The sequence below is a fragment of the Phodopus roborovskii genome, unplaced genomic scaffold, assembly GCF_943737965.1.
Source record: "Phodopus roborovskii unplaced genomic scaffold, PHOROB, whole genome shotgun sequence".
NCBI lineage: Eukaryota > Metazoa > Chordata > Mammalia > Rodentia > Cricetidae > Phodopus > Phodopus roborovskii.
The window spans coordinates 633,440-650,785 of NW_026126547.1; the positions used below are offsets into that span (position 1 = coordinate 633,440).

The following is a 17,346-nucleotide window of genomic DNA, read 5'->3' on the forward strand; positions in this document are numbered from 1 at the left end:
GGTGGGTCTTAGTTCAGGCCTCTGGAAAGGAGGGGCTTTATAGTGGATACTGCTTCCAGGATGGAGGTACTTTGTTTTATATTGTTTCCTAAGCGAGTCATCTCAGTTCATGCCTCTAGGCCTCTAGGAGAGCAGCAGGAGCCATGTCTAGTATCCGAGGGGAGACAGAGGTCCCTCCCCTCCTCAGCCTGCCACACATTGCTTCTCAACTTACCCCCAACCCAGAGCCACCTCCCTACCTGTCCCCTAACACTTGCTCATGGTCTCTGGGTGGCCCGTGGACAGTTTTCTGTCTAGAAGTGGGGTTGATGCTGGAAAGTGGTGGCACATGCCTTTAATCCCAGCACTCGGGAGGCAGAGGCAGGTGGATCACTGTGAGTTCAAGGCCAGCCAGGTCTACAGAGTGAGTTGCAGTGTAGCCAAGGCTACACTGAGAAATACCATCTCAAAAAAAAGGTGGGGGGAAGTTAGGGGGGTAAGAGAAGGCTGTGGGTAGCCCTAAGAGTCCCCCCACCTCCTCAGAGAACCCCTGGACCTTCAGAAAGGGTTCCACAGGAGCCTCACAACCACAGGTCTATGTCCCAGAATGTTCTGGTTTGGTGTTCTAAACTGACCGAAATGACACTGCTACAAGACCTTCTAGTGGTCTCTTCTCCCCAGTTCACAGGAAGCTGGAGCCAAGCCACTGCTTGGAACCCATCCAGAACCACACTAGGCTTCCGGCCAGGCCAGGGAGATGTCTTACTGAAGAACTAAAGAAAACACCAACCTAAAACACACCTGGGCCCCCACTCACCCAAATAAGACAGTTCATTCAAACACAGGCAGAATGGGCTATGGCTCTTGGTTGCTACACAGTTGGGAGCAGTTAAGCAAGGACCTGGAGGTGCTGATGAGTTGGGACATCTTCCATGATCCCCAAGAAGAGATGCAGTACCCAGTGGTGACAGATAACCAGCTCTTGGCACTAAACTGTAGGCACCCAGTGGCCCAGCGGTCTCATGGACACTGCTGAGATCTGGTTCCTGGGCTCTCCAAGGCAGGCCCAGGCACCTCCAAGTCAAGAGACTAAGGCTCTATGCTGGGTGGTGGTGGCACATGCCTTTAATCCCAGCACCTGGGACACGGAGGCAAGGACAGCCTGGTCTACACAGCACGTTCAGGGCCAGCCAAGGTTATGTAGTGAGGCATTGTCTCAAAAAACAGAAAGAGGGTAAGGCTCTGAAACTAGGAGACTAGGCTCAATCAGCTGGAGGCTGAGATCCAGAGGAACCTCAGAAATGAAGGGTCTATCTCTCCCCATCCAGCTCTCAGTGTGGTCTAGTGGCCAGCCAAGACTTCCACCCCCTGCTGGGAGCAGGACAGCAGCTGGTATCCCCTCACTCCCAGAGCAGATTAACTTTCCTTTTCTCTGTCGGCCCCTGGGCTGGAAAGAGATGTAGAAGCCAGGTTCCCCATCCAGTCATGGGGATCCCTTTAAAATGGACCCTGGGCTGTGTCCTGGAAAAACTGAATCTTTGGAGGGCAGAGCCCAAGAATCTGCTGATAAATCCCAGTGCCTCTGGGGTTGGTCAGCCCTGCATCTGTAGATGTGGCAGCCACACCCAAGGTGTCTCCAGCTGTCCCCAGCATGGGTGAGATCTGAGCTCCCATACTCTATCTCAGCTCCAGAGGGCCGAGAGTTGAGGGGAACAGGCACTCATGTGTGTACACACATAACAAGGGCCTCCCTACAGCCACGAAGGACCAAGTGGCCCAGGGAGATCTGAGCCAGCTTTCCACGTCGGCACCACCTTGGTCCCTGCGGCTCCTTGAACATTTGTCTGGGCTTTAGGAAGGGACTGACAGGCACAGCAGCTGTGCTTTCTGGAGACCAGGACTTGGCAGGGCACCCAGAATCCTGTAACTGTCCCGTCTTGGCTTCCATCTGTGTGGGGTGCAGGCAAATGGAACAGAAAGACTCTTGTCAAATGCCCACTTCCTCCCGGCAGGGCCACTCACCCCATGTGTGAGGCTTGGACAGGTCACCGGACCAGGCCCTGGGTTCTAAATACCTCCATAGGCATCCTCAAAACCACCCACTCCCCGCGCCTCTGGGTGCTCACCAATGTTGGAATGCTTCAGCAGGCGGCAGATCCGAGCCTCTCTCTCCAGTTTCTGGTGATCTGGCAACAGAAAAAGCCAAGGTATTACCTCGTTTCTCAGCAGCTGGGGACTCATGGCTGTTACATCAGGATAGGTCCCCAAGTGTTTGTAGCAGCCACCAAACAAGAGGTTACCCAGGGGGTTTGAGGAAGAAGTCCGCCCATTGCATGGCTTCTGGGGCACCCACCTGGCTGGCTGCAAGGGAGAGGAAAGGAAAGAACTGGTACCTGGGACAGAGACAAACATAGGAGGCAGTGAACAGCATAACTCCGGCTGAGCGTGCTCCCAGCAATGCAAAGAACAGGAATTCTCTTAGTTGACTTCACTTATTGTTCTAATCCGACTTCCAGCTAGTTGTGGGGTCTGTAGAACAATGTGTCTGCCAGGTGGCAGCAAGCATGTGTCCTCAGAGGCTAGAGCCCCCTGCCTCTTCTTGCCTCATAGGCATAGATCTGGCTGAGACAAGCGGCCACAGAACATGTGGACCCTGTCCTCGGAATGGCTGATAGGTGGCTGGCTTGCCCATCTCCTCCTGGCAGGGGCAGCTGTTCACATTGTTCCTCCATCAGCCCTTCCCTAAGCCCCCCCCCCCCCAATAGAGCAACTTACTAGCCAGGGTTTTACATTCCAAACAAAGGTGTCAGGAAGCTTTCAAAAGCTGATCCAGGGGCTGGAGTGATGGCTCAGTGGTTAAGAGCACTGACAGCTCTTCCAGGAAACCCAGGTTGGAGTCTCAGCACCCACATGGCAGCTCACAGTCTATAACTCAGTAACAGGAGACCCCACAACCCTCTTCTGGCCTTTGAGGGCACCACAAATGCATGTACACAGACATACATGCAAAACACTCACACTCATAAGATAATAATAAAATGATCAAGATAGCAATAGCAACCCCCCGCAAAAGCCTCCTGTCCAGAAGGGGTGCTACATCTGGCCACAGCCACAGCCATAGCCACAGCCACAGCATCAGAGTGGAATGCTGAGCAGGGAAAGATACAGCTCAATTCCAGCTCATGCACACCCTTTCTTGCCAACTAGTGCTGCTGCTCTGCACAAATGCATGTGTGGTGTGTGTGTGTGTGTGTATATGGTGTGTGGTGTGTGTGTGTGGTGTGTGTATATGTGTGTGTGGTGTGTGTGTATGTGTGTGGTGTGGTGTATGTGTGTGGTGTGTGGTGTGTGTGGTGTGTGTGGTGTGTGTGTGTGGTATGTGTGGTGTGTGTGTGTGGTGTGTGTATATGTGTGTGGTGTGTGTGTGTGGTGTATGTGTGTGGTGTGTGTATATGTGTGTGTGTGTGTGTGTGTGTGTGTGGTATGTGTGTGTGTGTGGTGTGTGTGTGTGGTGTGTGTATATGTGTGTGGTGTGTGTATATGTGTGTGGTGTGTGGTGTGTGTATATGTGTGGTGTGTGGTGTGTGTATATGTGTGGTGTGTGTGTGTGTGTGTGTGGTGGTGGTGTGTGTGTGTATATGTGTGTGTGTGTGGTGTGTGTGTGTGTGTGTGTGGTGTGTGTGGTGTGTGTCTATGTGTGGTGTGTGTGTGTGTGGTGTGTGTGGTTTGTGTATATGTGTGTGTGGTGTGTGTGGTTTGTGTATATGTGTGGTGTGTGTGTGTGGTGTGTGTATATGTGTGTGGTGTGTGGTGTGTGTATATGTGTGGTGTGGGGGGGGGGGTGTGTGTGTGGTGTGTGTGTGTGTGTGTGTGTGTGTGTGTGTGTGTGTGTGTGTGAAGGGGGGGAAAGGCAGGCTTTTCAGCACTAGCACTAAGGACAGCAGCTGCCTCCCTGCCAAGATTGGGAGGGGGTGGACCCGGAGGGGTGGAGCTGGTATTTCCAACCCCTACCTCTTGCTGAGTGTTGAGCCCCTCCCAGAATGTGGAGCCCATAATGGATGTGCCAATCCAAATCTCAGAGGGGTGCCTTCCTCACAACGGGAACTCTCTAGGACCAACAGAAAAGGAAGACTAATACTGCAGGCACTAATAAAAAAGGCTGTTGAGGATGTGTGCAAGCTAGTCTTCGGGTCTCTGGTTCCCAGTGCAGGGGAGGGGGTGCCTACCTATGGGAAGTCAGGCCTGGCTGAGGTGGTTGCCGTGAGGTCTAAGGTACAGATCACTGTGGAAAAGGACAGCTATGCCCACAACAGGCATGTCCTTGGAACATCCCTGGGAGGCTTCCCTTCCTCCCCAGATTCAGGCCTCACCCAGCGTCAGCAGAAGCCCTGACATCCCTACTTCTTCAAGGAGATCATCCACCCCAGCAAGCACTGGGCCCCTCTTACAAAATGTGCTCGAGCCCCCTGTGGAGTGCCAGCTGAAGAGGAGGGGTGGAGAGTGAGGTGGGTTGCCAGGCAGCAGTCCCTTTCTCTCTCTCTCTCTCTGATGGGAAGCCCAGAGATGGAGCTCCTGATTCCCATTGCCTGTTAGGAGCTCAAATATGAGGTGAGAGTTTGCACCCCAAACAAGAAAGGGCACACAGGGGCTGTATATAAGCTGGCTCATTGACTTTGGCAATGGCACACATACGCATGCACACACACATTACACCTGCTCACCCAGGGGGCTGGTTAGGGAAACTCAGGCAAAAGACGTGCTATTTATTCCTCCTGCCAGAGGAACACCCCTCGGCTAGAATACAGCATTCATCCACATTCCCATAAAAGTACTTATCAGAAAATAACAAAACAAAAAATACCCAACACAATTTTACTCAAATTTTTTACTAAAGCGGAGCCTGCAATTATCCACCCGCCTGCCTGAATTCTAATGATAGTGCAGTGTCCTGAGATGCCACCCTCGGGAATGCCGAGGCCTGGAAGCTTTTCTAGGTGATTCTGCTATGATCTCAGTGTGCAGGCCTGACTTGCTCAGTCAGATACACACCTCAGGTGTCCCCGAGCTCAGCAGCATGTGTGGGCCCAGGGCTGGGCACCAGCAAGGCCCAGGCCATCAAGGGACCTGGGGAAAAAAGTGGCTCTAACAGAGCTCGCACACCCATGCTAAGTGACTCACAGCAGGGTGAGGCAGCCCCCATCCCCCGCACCAGCAGAACAGGTGACCCAGTTCAGCCTCAAAGCCAAGGCCTTTTCTCCATGCTCAGGGGCTGCATCCCCCAGGGCTTCTATACACCGAAGAATCTGTGTCCCCTGCGAATGCCGCTACAGGGCACAAGCAAAGCAGCCAGGGGCCCAGGGACAAGGCTTCCTCCTCCCTTGCCCCAGGGCCCCATGAAATCCACTGGAAGACCCCAGACAGTCTGCAACACCCACTTGCAGAAACTGGGCCAATGCAAACCACTCGTGCTGCCCTTGGGTAGGGCAGCGTATTACTTAAGGCTCGAGCTGTCTTTTAGATCCAGAGACTATTTGTTCTACAGCTTGCAGGAGCTGATGTGACTCTCTCAGGGTTCAGGGTGCAGAACGGAACTATTCTATGCTGTCACTATATAGGTGACAGGACTAGTGCCCCATCACCTTAAAGATGACAGAGGCAGGGCCTGCCCCCAGGTGCTGGCAGCCAGGCCACAGTGACACGTCCTTCTGAAGCACCTGCCACAGGACAGGCACCATCTGTGAGCTTTACAGGTGATCACCTGTTTAGTTCCAAAAATGCCCAAGAGGCAGCAGTAGCAAGCTGGTGGCTGGGGACGGGGGGGGGGGCAGCCCACTTTTGATCCCAAAGACACTCAGGGTGTGGCTTCAGGGACTCAGCCCCTGGAAGCCAGGGCAGCAGGCCCAAAGGAGAAGCTGAAGTGACATCTGTAGTCAATCTCTGCAAGAGACTCCCATTTCCTCTCCCTTTCTCTAGAGCTCCTCTGTCTACCTTCCCCTCCCCCGGCTCTCCACCCTGTGCCCCCCCCCACCTGCTCCCTGGCAGAGGTGACTCACAGCAGGAGGGCTGGGGTGGCAAGCAAGAGGAGCCACCGAGCAGGGGACAGGAGGGGCGTGGGTGGCACCAGCCCTGCCAGCTGCAGGCTGTCATGGGAGGACACGGGGTGGGGCGGAGGAGGGGCAGGGAGAGGGAGATATGATGCCCGCTTACACAGGGAGAGGCTCCCTTTGCTCACTGCCATCTGTGTCCTGGGTCTCTGCAATTCTGGGAACCAGAGCCCAGGTGCAGCTGTACAGGAATGAGTCCCACATGTAGTATGGCTTAGGATAAATGGCACTCCTTTGCTGGGCCTCGTTTGGATGATGGGAATAATGTCAAGGTCTAGTCCCAAAGGATTGTGCTGGACGGATCACAGAACTGTGTAGAGGGACCTACACCCATGCCTGGTGCAGGGCAGGTCCAGGGGGGTCTCTCCAGAAGTGCTCTTCCCGACCTCACCCCAGGGATGCTGCCAGAGATGCCTGGAGAGCCTCTCCATTCCCTAGGGACACTCAGGACCTGCGAGGGACCCTCAGAAATATGCAGACCAAGTGGGAAAGGCCTGGGGACATGGGCCCTGGGGACTGCTGCCAGTGGGGGCAGCAGTCGGTCTCTGCTGTCACTGCCCTTGCTCACATACATGAGCAGCTGGGAAAGGGCTGACCATGCTCTGTTCCTACAGACTAAATCAGCTGCCACAAGGGTGAGCATCAACTGACGGGGGTGGACATCAGCCTGACTGCAGCCTCAGGTGGCTGTAGGGACACTGGATAAGGGATATCTGGAGGCCCCTGACGGCCAGGGCATGTCACTGGGTTCTGTTCTGGCCCTTCCCAGGGAACACCAACGGGATACAGATTGACAATAATAAGGCTTGGGCTGAGTGTCCAGGAAACTGCAGCTACTTGCAAGGCCCACTGGGGGGCTCAGTGTCTCTCCACTCCCTTGGATGCCATATCCATCATTGCAACAAAGGCCACAGCAGAGAAGGGCTCTTCCTCCAGCCTGACTCTAAATCTCATCCACTTAGGGGACTGGGCTCATGCCTAGCCAATGCTCCAGACTGCAGTGGGATCAAAGCCTGCTCCCATTGCCCTCAGCATGTGGGAAGACCTGTCCCAAGTGACTGGCGTAGCCATAGGATCCCGCTTTCGCCCTCATGTCTCTCTACCACATACTTCCTGGACAGCCTGGGGGCTAGTCTTCTGAAGTCCCAGAGGGCTCAGAGCAGCCATAGCATGTACACCTGGGTACACTGGCCCAGCCTGGACTAGTAACAACACACTCCAATCCCAAGTCACATCCAGCTGGGAGTTTAGCATCAGGATTCCACACTCCCAAGGGGCGGCATGCTCAAGAACCCAGTTGCCAATTCTTTGTGGCAGTGAGCCATCCAACTGGAGACCGTGGGACATTCCGGACCTTTTCACATGGAGTGGCTTTGATGCCTTGCTGGCCGGTTTCATCAGCACCCTGCAGACCCTGAGTGGGTGCCAGAAAGACGGCTAAAGTAATCTCAAATCTAAGAACCAGCCCAGGGCCAGTAGGGAGGCCTTGAAGCTCCAACATTGGATTTGTTCAAGGATGGGGAACCTGAATTGGGTGGGGAGTGGTTTCTGAAGAAAGGATGTCACCCAGATGAAGGCCCTGGGAAGAGCTTTGCTCGCATTCCCCAAGCTAGTTCACATGAAGATAAAGCAGCCCAGGCTCTCCCTGGTCAGTCCAGGCTATGCAGGCTGAGTGGAGCCTGCCTACCCAGGCTTTGGGGCACAGCTGGTGCAGTCTGAAAGTGGACCATGGACAGAGACTAACTATTCCTTCTGAAAGACAAATGGCCCTTGTGAGTGAGCAAAGAACCCTGCACAGCCCCGCAGGGGAACGGCCCTGTCTGCAGCACCCTGGTTTTGAGCAGGCCTGTGAAAGCTCCCTATTCTCCAAGGGCATCCGGTGAGTTAGCAGGCGCCTGACAGATGGAGGTGATGGTGAGAAGATGGGCCATAGAGGAGCAGCAGAGACAACAAGCACTCGAGACTAAAGGATGGCAGGCCAGAGGAGTGGAAAGAGATGGCTCTCACAGGCTTTCTGTACATGTTTTGTTTTAAGAAAGCATCAAGGCAACCAGCAATTAACCCAACCGCATCAGCCAGCAGCCACCATGAGGAGAGACATCTGTGTACGTGTCCTGCAGCTGCCTGCCAACCCAACCCACTGGCATCAAGAAAGGGAGTGGGACTCTCAGGGGACCCTGACCACCTGCACACACCACAGTTCTCCATTGGAATCGACACCCACACCTGAGTCATGGGCCTCTGAGTTATTTCCCAGGTGTGGCTGGCACTCTGGGGTCTGGGCTGTGGGCTACAGTGTAATCACTCTGGGACTGCATGGCAGGGACACGATCTTCCTCCCAAGGGGTCACTTGTCATTCCAGCTGATGTTCCACTCACAGGGCCCTCTTCAGAAATGAGAACCTTCCCTCTGCATGTGGGAGCATCTCAGCTTCGAAGCAGAGATGTGGCCTGGCTGGCATTCCCGCTCTCACGCTGCCGAGCTGGTACCTGAAGTAAGGTTGTGGGGTGAAGCCTAAAACTGAGGTCAGTGCTGTCTGCTGCCATACATTAAGAGAAACTAGGGAGCCTTCACACACTCAACCGTATGTCCCCCTTGACTCAGTCTCTGGGGACAGGACGGCGACATCCCTCCTCCCCAGGACAGGGCACAGCTCTGGCTCATCCTTGCCAGCCACAGAATTATGCAAGCACCCTCCCATGGATACCTGGGTCACCTCTCCTTGATATCACACAGCCTGCCTCCCCTAGTACTGCTGATTCACTGTTCCCAGAGCAGCCTGCGGCCCTGCGAGCACGCTCTTCTCTGGTCTCTGAGTTGCATATGACTGCAGCTCCCAATGAACTTCACGTGACCAATGTCAGCAGTTGTGCTGGTCATGCCCATTGCCGTGGGACAAGACTATGACATCACTGCCTATGAGCAGAAGGGTCCAGGTGAGGGGCCTGGACTCTGTGGCTGACAGTTTTGTCAGTTGTCAAGTTGAGCAGTCACCCTCCTTAGAGCAGGCACAGTCTGAACAGCCGTCTCCTCTCCCAGCCCTGGGCCATCAGTCTACACCGGGGGTGCTGTCTCCCAACATGCAGCCCACCTTACCAGATACCATCAAAAGGTCATCCAGAGACGCGGGAGAGTTGTGGCTTTGTGCAGGAGACTAGGCACTGTGACACACACGCATGGGACAAAGAGCAGAAGCTTTTGGGGTCAGTGGCCTCTAGAGTACAAAACTTGCCCACTGTGGCCCTACACTTAAGTCACAGGCCACCTCAAGGCTACAGGCTCCTGGCCATGGTGGCCTTGTGCCTGACCTCTGGCTCTGCCTCCCAACTGTCCCCACCTCCTTCACATCCTCTCCAGAGTCTACAACTACTGCCCAGGTCTTCACACACATCCCAGACTGGACACCTCGGACCCATCCCAGCCCGAAGCCTGCTCTACGAGGCTAGGAAGCACTTCCACCCAGCAAATGAAGTGTGGCTCTAGCCTAGCCCACTTACACAATCCACACTGTTCGCTGCTGTGCTGGTCTCCAGCCCCAGCCAGCCACCCTAAACCATCCAGAGAGTCCCTGTCATATCTGGGGAATGAAAGACCTGATACACAAGCTATCTCCAGTCAGCCTCTCCTGATGCCCACCAGCTGATGCGGCTCAAACACCTAGCCCCAGGCCTGCAGAAAGCTGGACTCATGGATAAGCCTTCCCTCATAACTAGGGCCCTGGATAAGGGCTAACTAACACATCTCCCCCACCTAGCACAGCCTGGGGCGGGGCGCTGTGTACAGCATGACAATTCTCCCCAGGGTCAAGGGGGCTCCCAAACATAACCCTTGGCAGCCACTTCCAGGCACGGTGACCCCTGTCTTTGGGACTGTAGGGCAGCCACGCCCTACAGTCAGTCAGCCCTGGAGTGCCTCACCCTCCCTCCACCTCACACATGAGGCCATCAAGGGTCAGGGTTCCTCAGCCTCGGCCCGTCTCCCCTCTTCTGACTTTTCTCTGGGTCTAGATTTCAGAAGCTTAAACTAAACCCACTGAGTTTATGACCTGCCTTCCACAGAATTTCACACAGACTTTAAAAATATTTAGTATAAGAATTCCATATGGGACATAGTTATGCTTAATCTTTTGTCATCGTTTATCAGATGTTATATCTGTCAACCCCAGTCTGGATCCCTCATTCAGGGTGACAGGGAGCCCTCCCTTCCAGGGCTCTTCATATGTCCTGCATACCCATGAGCCCAAGTCCCGTTGACAGAACAGTTATAGGCTGACCCTGGCATTGAGGAGTGAGTGCTTCCTGAGAGACAGTCCACATGCCAAGGCCCCAGGAAACTTCCCTGGGCTCCCACTGACAGAGGTTGGAGGATTGTGGTTTTGGCCAGGGATGGAGAGGAAGGAGGGGAGGGTCTCCGGGAGGAGAGCGTACTGCGTGTAGCGCGAGCTCGAGCTGCTGTACACTGCAGTGCCTCATCTCTATTAACCCAGTTCTGTGGATTCTGTGTGCTTATCCCTTGGGTAGGGGGTGTTTGGGGTTGTGGGTAGTAAGGCCAAGGAAGGCATGTTACCAGCTACAGCAAGTTTCTGAGATATGGACCTCCCCTCCAGCCTTTCATTTCCTAGGGTACAGCCCCAGCACCCCAGGTCCCTGAGACATCAGGACACCATCTCCCTACTAGCTTTGGGCACAGGGTGTCTCCTAATGCGGAAGATGCCATGAGCCTTTGGGAGGCCCGGGGGCCAGGCATGCAGCTGAGGCTAGCTGGGCATGGGTGTGAGGGCAAAAGAATTTGCTGGGCTTAGATCCTCGCCTCTGAGATCAGCCCACGGGTGCTGGCAGGACCATCGATGAAATGGGCCCCCACCTGGGACACCTGACCCCCTGATCTGCCTTACCTGTCCCACCATGTCCCCCAGCTGGCTTCTACCCCAGCCCCGGGGCTCTCGGTTCTGTTTCTGTAAGACTGTTGCCTCCTCTGTACCTGGCGAGTCCATGTTGTGGTGGGAGCATGGGGAGAGTCAGTAGCAATGAGGACATGTTCAAGTTCTCACAGCAGAGCCAAGGATCAGGTTTCCCATCCACATGGTCCACCCATGTACAGCCACTAACCAGGGGCAACCTTTGCATAGGCTCCCGTAGCGTAGCCGCAGCTTACCGCCACATGGGGTGTCCAGGGACAACAAAGCCACCCCCAAAGGGGCAGCTGTTAGTGCGACACTGTGGGGAGGGAATGAATAACAAAGAATGTTTCTAAGACTCCCATGCCTAACGATTTCCCTACCTCAGTCAATTAATTGTCCCTTAACTGCTTTTGTTAAGGGTCGTTTAATAATCGCTAATTATTCAGTACATTCACAGACTGAATGTCTCACAATTCTCTATTTAATTAAGTATTAAAATTTTAAAATCTGAGTGTCGCAGCCTTTGGCATAGTGTGTTTGACTGAGCATTGTCGTGTACTGGGAGGCCTCATCTCTTCTGGATTCAGTGCCAAGTTCCTCCTCCCAACAGCTTGAAGGCCCAGAGCTGCCCCCCTCTGGGTGCACTAGATGTGGGGCCACCCTTCTCCCCACAGTTCTGGGGATGCCTGAGGAAAAACGAGGTCCCCATCTCTTCCCTGAACGTGAATAACAAATGTAAATGAAGGTGGCAGGCAGGTGTCTAGAATCCCCCTGTGTTTTCAGGGCCCCATCCCCTTCTCCCTACTTCAAGAAATCTGAACCCACTGTATAGGAAGAAGGATGTTGGGACAACTGGGCAAAGACCCCAAGAAAAGCTGGACACCATGGATAGCACGATCCTATATATTCCCAGCTCTCAGCTGGGAGGCTGCAAAGTGAGCGAGTGGTCCCAGGGCCTGCAGGGCTCAACCAGCAGATCCAGGACAGGAGCGTGAAGAGGGTTGAGTATACAGAGGACAGCGGTGCCCACGTGAAGCCCTGGGAGTATGAGTGCCACTGTTATCTGGCCAGGGAAAGGAGCAGCGGGGACAGCTACATGCATGCAGCCAGCGCAGTCCTGAGCGGGCCACTTCACCTCCATGTTCAGCCGGGAAAACTGAGGTGCAGGGGGGTTAAAGCATCGGGGAGAACATCAGACAGAGCTGCTGCCAGGCAGCAAAAGGAGTCGCCTATCTTGGAGCTGACAGCTCACCTGACACCTTCGCCATCACCCCTTCCAAAGGGTGCAAGAGGCTAGCGGTTAAGGAGTCTTGGGGACCCCAGGGAAGGCAGCAGAAACACAGGACAGAGAAATGTGGACAAAGGGGGCTGATGAAGGCAGGGGTCTCTTTGCTAAGCGGAGCCAGGAAGGAGCCTCCACAGTGCCACCTCCTGGCCGTCACTGGTCTCCTAGCACGGCTAGCACCATCCCTCCCGAGGCAGACTGAGGGGAAACAGAAGCAAAGCCCACATCAGCCAAGGCAAGGCAAGGTCGGGGTTATTGCTCAGACTCAGGTCCGATCCGGGGCTGGTAGGGGCAGCTTTTCCTGGCAGGCCTCCCTCTTGGTTAGGGTTCTGGAGCTGTACCACAGTCACGAGTTGCTCGGAGGTCAGAAAGTCACTCCAAAAGTTGCATTGGCTGAGCACTGTGGGTAAGTAGATTGATCAGGGGTAGTAGTAGCTGATTAGGTTCAAGCAGATAATCATCTTGGGTTCACCGGGTGAGAAAGGACAATCGCCAGGCCTAGACCTTGGCCCCATCCCAAGGAAGTACAGAGAGCTCAAGCCCCACCCGGCCTGGTGGACCTCTGCAGGCTGTATGACCCTGCATGGCCACTCGCTGGACATCTTTCTTCACAGCAGCACTGTGCTGCTGGCCCCTGTTTCGGGTCACCTCACCTTTGCCAGCTTTTTCTGTCCCCTTTCACATTTAATCTTGTCTGTGGGCCAATTCAATACCCTGCTATGTCTACACAGACCCTCACCCATCCTACAGATTCACCCCGCATGCCGGGTGGGGCTGCGAATGGGTTCCTGGAGGTCAGAAAAAGCGCTCCAAAAGTTGCATTGGCTGAGTATTGTAGGGAAGCAGAAGTTTGTTCGGCTTAAGCAGAAAACAATCTGAGTATTTTTTTCATAGAATTTGGCAGCCTCCTTGGACTTAACCAATCCCCCTATTTATATCCTCAAAGTGCTTCACAAGTTGGGAGGATTAAGGGGCGTGGGCATCTCACTCCCCAGGTGTGGTGTGGTTTCTTTCCCATGACTCTGCCCTTGTTCCTCCCCAGTCAGAGAGCCCAGGACCCTTTAGCTGCCAGGCTGCAGAAAGGAACTGCTGGTGTGTGGGCAAGGGAGCCTGATCACAGACCCTGCTCCCTGCCAGCTGGGCTGGACAGTGGATGGTGGGGCAGCAGCTGGGGTGGGTCTGAAGCTATGAGCATTTGCACACACTCCCCTTCTTCCCTGTTACTCTCTCTCGAGGGGTAGTCTGCCCTCAGGACAGCAGGCTGAGCCCAGCTGGGTTGCTCACTGCCCAGCCCTGGCGTTTCCTTGAGCTTTTCTTTTTCTTTTCCATGATGAACTTTTAACATAGGCCTTTTTCTCAAATATCAGCTCTTGGTGGGTCTTGCCTGTGTGTGGCCCAGACCCTAGACTACTCATCATCCTGCATGGGATGCTTCAGCATCTATCCCCAGCAGAAGAGGCACTGTCACACTTCCTTGATGTCATCAAATGCTCAAACCTGTTTCTACCATGTGCTTGGTTGCAGCAGGATGGCAACAGGACCATGTATTTGGGTCATCACTGACATTCAGCTCCACTCCTGGTTACACTCTCTGAGTGGCCGCCCAGGAACCCATTCGCAGCCCCACCCGGCATGCGGGGTGAATCTGTAGGATGGGTGAGGGTCTGTGTAGACATAGCAGGGTATTGAATTGGCCCACAGACAAGATTAAATGTGAAAGGGGACACAAAAAGCTGGCAAAGGTGAGGTGACCTGAAACAGGGGCCAGCAGCACAGTGCTGGGCTACCACTGTGAAGTAAGATGTCCAGCGAGTGGCCATGCGGGGTCATATAGCCTGCAGAGGTCCACCAGGCCGGGTGGGGCTTGAGCTCTCTGTACTTCCTTGGGATGGGGCCAAGGTCTAAGTCAGCACGGATTCTGAGGGGGGCCCGGGAGGACCGAGGAGGGCTGAGGAATGGCTACTACCTCTCAGTGGTAGATGGAGAGGCAAAAGGAGACATGAAGTATTCCGGGCTCTGGGTGCTGAAGTTAATACATCTGGGTGGGGTTCTTAGATGACTAAACTGACTGGGAAAGCAGCATGCTTTGCCAAACAACTTGTGTAGCTTTTCCCGAGCAACTCGCTTGGCCAAGGCTCCAGTGGGTCTGCGAGCACAGCCAGAGACTAGCGCAGGGCTGGGAGAAGAGCAGTCTTTGTTCAAAAGAACAGCACACAACACTGGGAAGCAACCTGTCTCCCAGCCACCCCTGAGCGCCAGGCAGCCCTCCTGGAAATGAGTGACATGGGTGGGACGCGGCAAAGCTGGAGAAGTCTAGGAATGGTGATGAAAGGCAGCCGGGCTGACCACAAAGGTGCCCGGGAACCTCCTGGGCACATGAGGCCCATGTCCCACCTGCCTTACGAGGCCAAAAACGTTTCACACCTGTGTGCAAACCAACGCTGTGTCAGAGAGCACAGAAGTGTCCTGAGTTTGGGTACAGGGTACACAGCAAGTCCTCTGTGGGAGCTAACGCCAACACCACAGAGTGCAGACACAGACACGCACATTCATACTGCGCAGAGACACAAAGTCATACATGCGCGCGCACACCTAATGCATCCTGAATCATGAGCCTTCTCCCTTGTGCTTTCTCACCAGCAGAGAGGGTGCGGGCTCCACGGGAGCTGATCTCACACCAGGCCTGGGCTCGCTCTGAGCATGGAGGGCTCCACACTCGTTCTGTGTCTTGGCAGAGAAGACCCAAGCTCACAGATCATAGCTCAGGACGGAGGTGGGGGAGTGGGGGGTGTCACTGACAGCAGGTGACCCACATCTAGCCCATGAAGAATCTCAGGAGAAGGGACACCCAAGCCTTTCTACCAAATGACTCCCCCACCTAGGGTACGGAAGAGAACTTGTTTCCTGTTACAGCCATGGCTTCTTCATACCATCACCCTCCCGGGCCCTCTGGGGATGGAGGTTCAACATGGGGACTAAGCACCCTGGGCATTACTTGGAGATGGGGATGGAGATGGCAGCTGGTGCTGAGGCACCGGAAGTCCTGAAGATCCCTATCCATAATTCAGAGACTGCTTCCAAGAGGAAACACATACAAGAGCCCCGATAGTCTGGTATACAGCAGGTGCTCAGACATGCTTACACATATGCCCATCAATTGTAGGTGTGGGATAAGCTGTGTGACTGTGGGCTGTCAGATTGTAAACTGTAGACCGAATCTGCCGTCAGTAAGTGGTCCACACCCTCAACATGCCCACCATAAGACCCTGCCTATGGCCTAATTCAGCCCCTCAGCATCTTCCAGTCAGGACGAGAGAGGTCAGGGCTCCCTGGCCCTTGGTTAGCTCAGATTTTAGTCTGGAAGCCCACTCAGGCTGAGTGTCTGAGGTCTGGAGGAGGATGTGGGAAGAGAGGGGTGATGTGGCAATGCCATTGCACATTGGCAGCCACCCACTCCACAACCCCATGGGCTCAACACTTGGACCCATGGGGTCCACAACACATGGGCCCACCCCACTTGGACACTCTATCCAGATCCCTTTGCAGTTCCCTGCCCCCTCTCACCCTGTACCCATCCCCAGGAAATCAGAAGAGTGACTTGTGATAACCTGCCTGAAATGATGTGCCCCACCCTCCCCCCCCAAGACCCTGGCTCTCTGCCTGGGTGGCTCGCCCAGCCAGCATCATGGAAGACCCTTCCTCGCACATCTGCAAGCCTGCACAGGCCACCCTGGAACAGGCAAGGCCACACTCTTCTCAGAAGACTCAGTTAAGTCTGGGATACCCAAGGTGAGCCAGGGACGCCTTCACCAACAGCGAGCCATCACCAGCAGCCCTGCCGTCACCCACCCACAGCCTGGAGTCACTGCTTCTCCTTAGCCGTAGTTTTTAGGAAAATACCTCCTAGACCCCCAGTGCCTTGCCAGCATGAGAACTTGTCTCTTCAGGTCTGGAACAGAGACCCAGCAGGCCTGAGAAGGAGAATCCAGAAGGACTACATGGTAACCCCCACATGGGAGAATGGAAGTTGTGATGGGTCTGAAGGCAAATTCCTCCCATATCCATTCAGCCAGAGCCGTCTGAAGGCCTTGGCATTCCTGGTCCCCTCACCACAGTCCCGATAGGTGACCCCTGCGGGATCCTACCTCTGGCTGACAGCTTCTTGGTATTAATGATCTTGGCTGCATATTCATGGCCGGTACAGAGCTTGACACAGCGTCGGACCACAGAGAAAGCCCCCCTGGAGAGGATGCAGGCAGGAGACAGACAGACAGAGAGAGAGAGAGAGAGAGAGAGAGAGAGAGAGAGAGAGAGAGAGAGAACCAATTAATCTCCCACAAACACTTGGAACCTAGCCACTGTCAGGCCTTAGACACATGGCCAGTGACCAAAGGAAGCCTATGCCCCTCCCACACAGTCCCAGCCACCCTACTTGGCATCAGCAGGACAGGGCCAGACAAATACTCCTATGACTCTGTGAAGAGGGACACCAGCCATGAGGAGGTTTCCCACTCCATTCATGTACAACACCCAGGTCCCGATCTATCAGTCAGCTGGAATGACAGGCATCCTCAGGTTCATGATACCCTGGCATGTCCTTCCAAGGAGCAAGGCCAGGCTGCAGTACAGGTGTACGGGAATCTGGGCAGCTGCATACAAGGACTCACGGAAGGCTTGAGGGTGGCATTATAATGCATAACTGCAAAGCAGGAGCCAAAGACCCCCTAGGATGCACCACTGTCCAGGGTGGGTCACAATAAGAAAGTCCTGGAACTCATGGGTATAGCTTAAAGTGACAACATCTGGAGAGGCTTTGAATGCTGCCCACAGAGATCTGGAGCTGAGGGGAGAGGCTGAACCAGGCCAAGCTCTCCCTGGTCCAGCCCCTCATATCCCTCTCTGTACCCCTAAGGTGCTCTTCTCAGGACACCACATCTCAGATAGAGACCACCATCGTTTCTCTTTGGTACAGTCCTTCGAGATGAATCCTTGTAAAAAAAAAAAATATATACTATTCAATTTCCTAGGGAAAACAAGTAACTGCTCCCCATCCGGCTCCTGAATGGCTCAGGCCACT

General features: G+C 54.5%; 1 protein-coding gene across 14 annotated transcripts in view; it reads right to left on the reverse strand.

Moving 5' to 3' along the window:
* Camk2b (calcium/calmodulin dependent protein kinase II beta) overlaps positions 1-17,346 on the reverse strand; it is an 89,010-nt gene that overhangs the window by 36,765 nt on the left and 34,899 nt on the right. For all 14 annotated transcript variants that reach the window (XM_051200533.1, XM_051200532.1, XM_051200528.1 and 11 more), the window contains exons 2-3: positions 16,415-16,509; positions 2,106-2,165 (exon numbers count right to left, since the gene is read on the reverse strand). In XM_051200533.1, the coding sequence (XP_051056490.1) occupies positions 2,106-2,165; positions 16,415-16,509 (155 nt within the window). The remainder of the gene's footprint in view (positions 1-2,105; positions 2,166-16,414; positions 16,510-17,346) is intronic.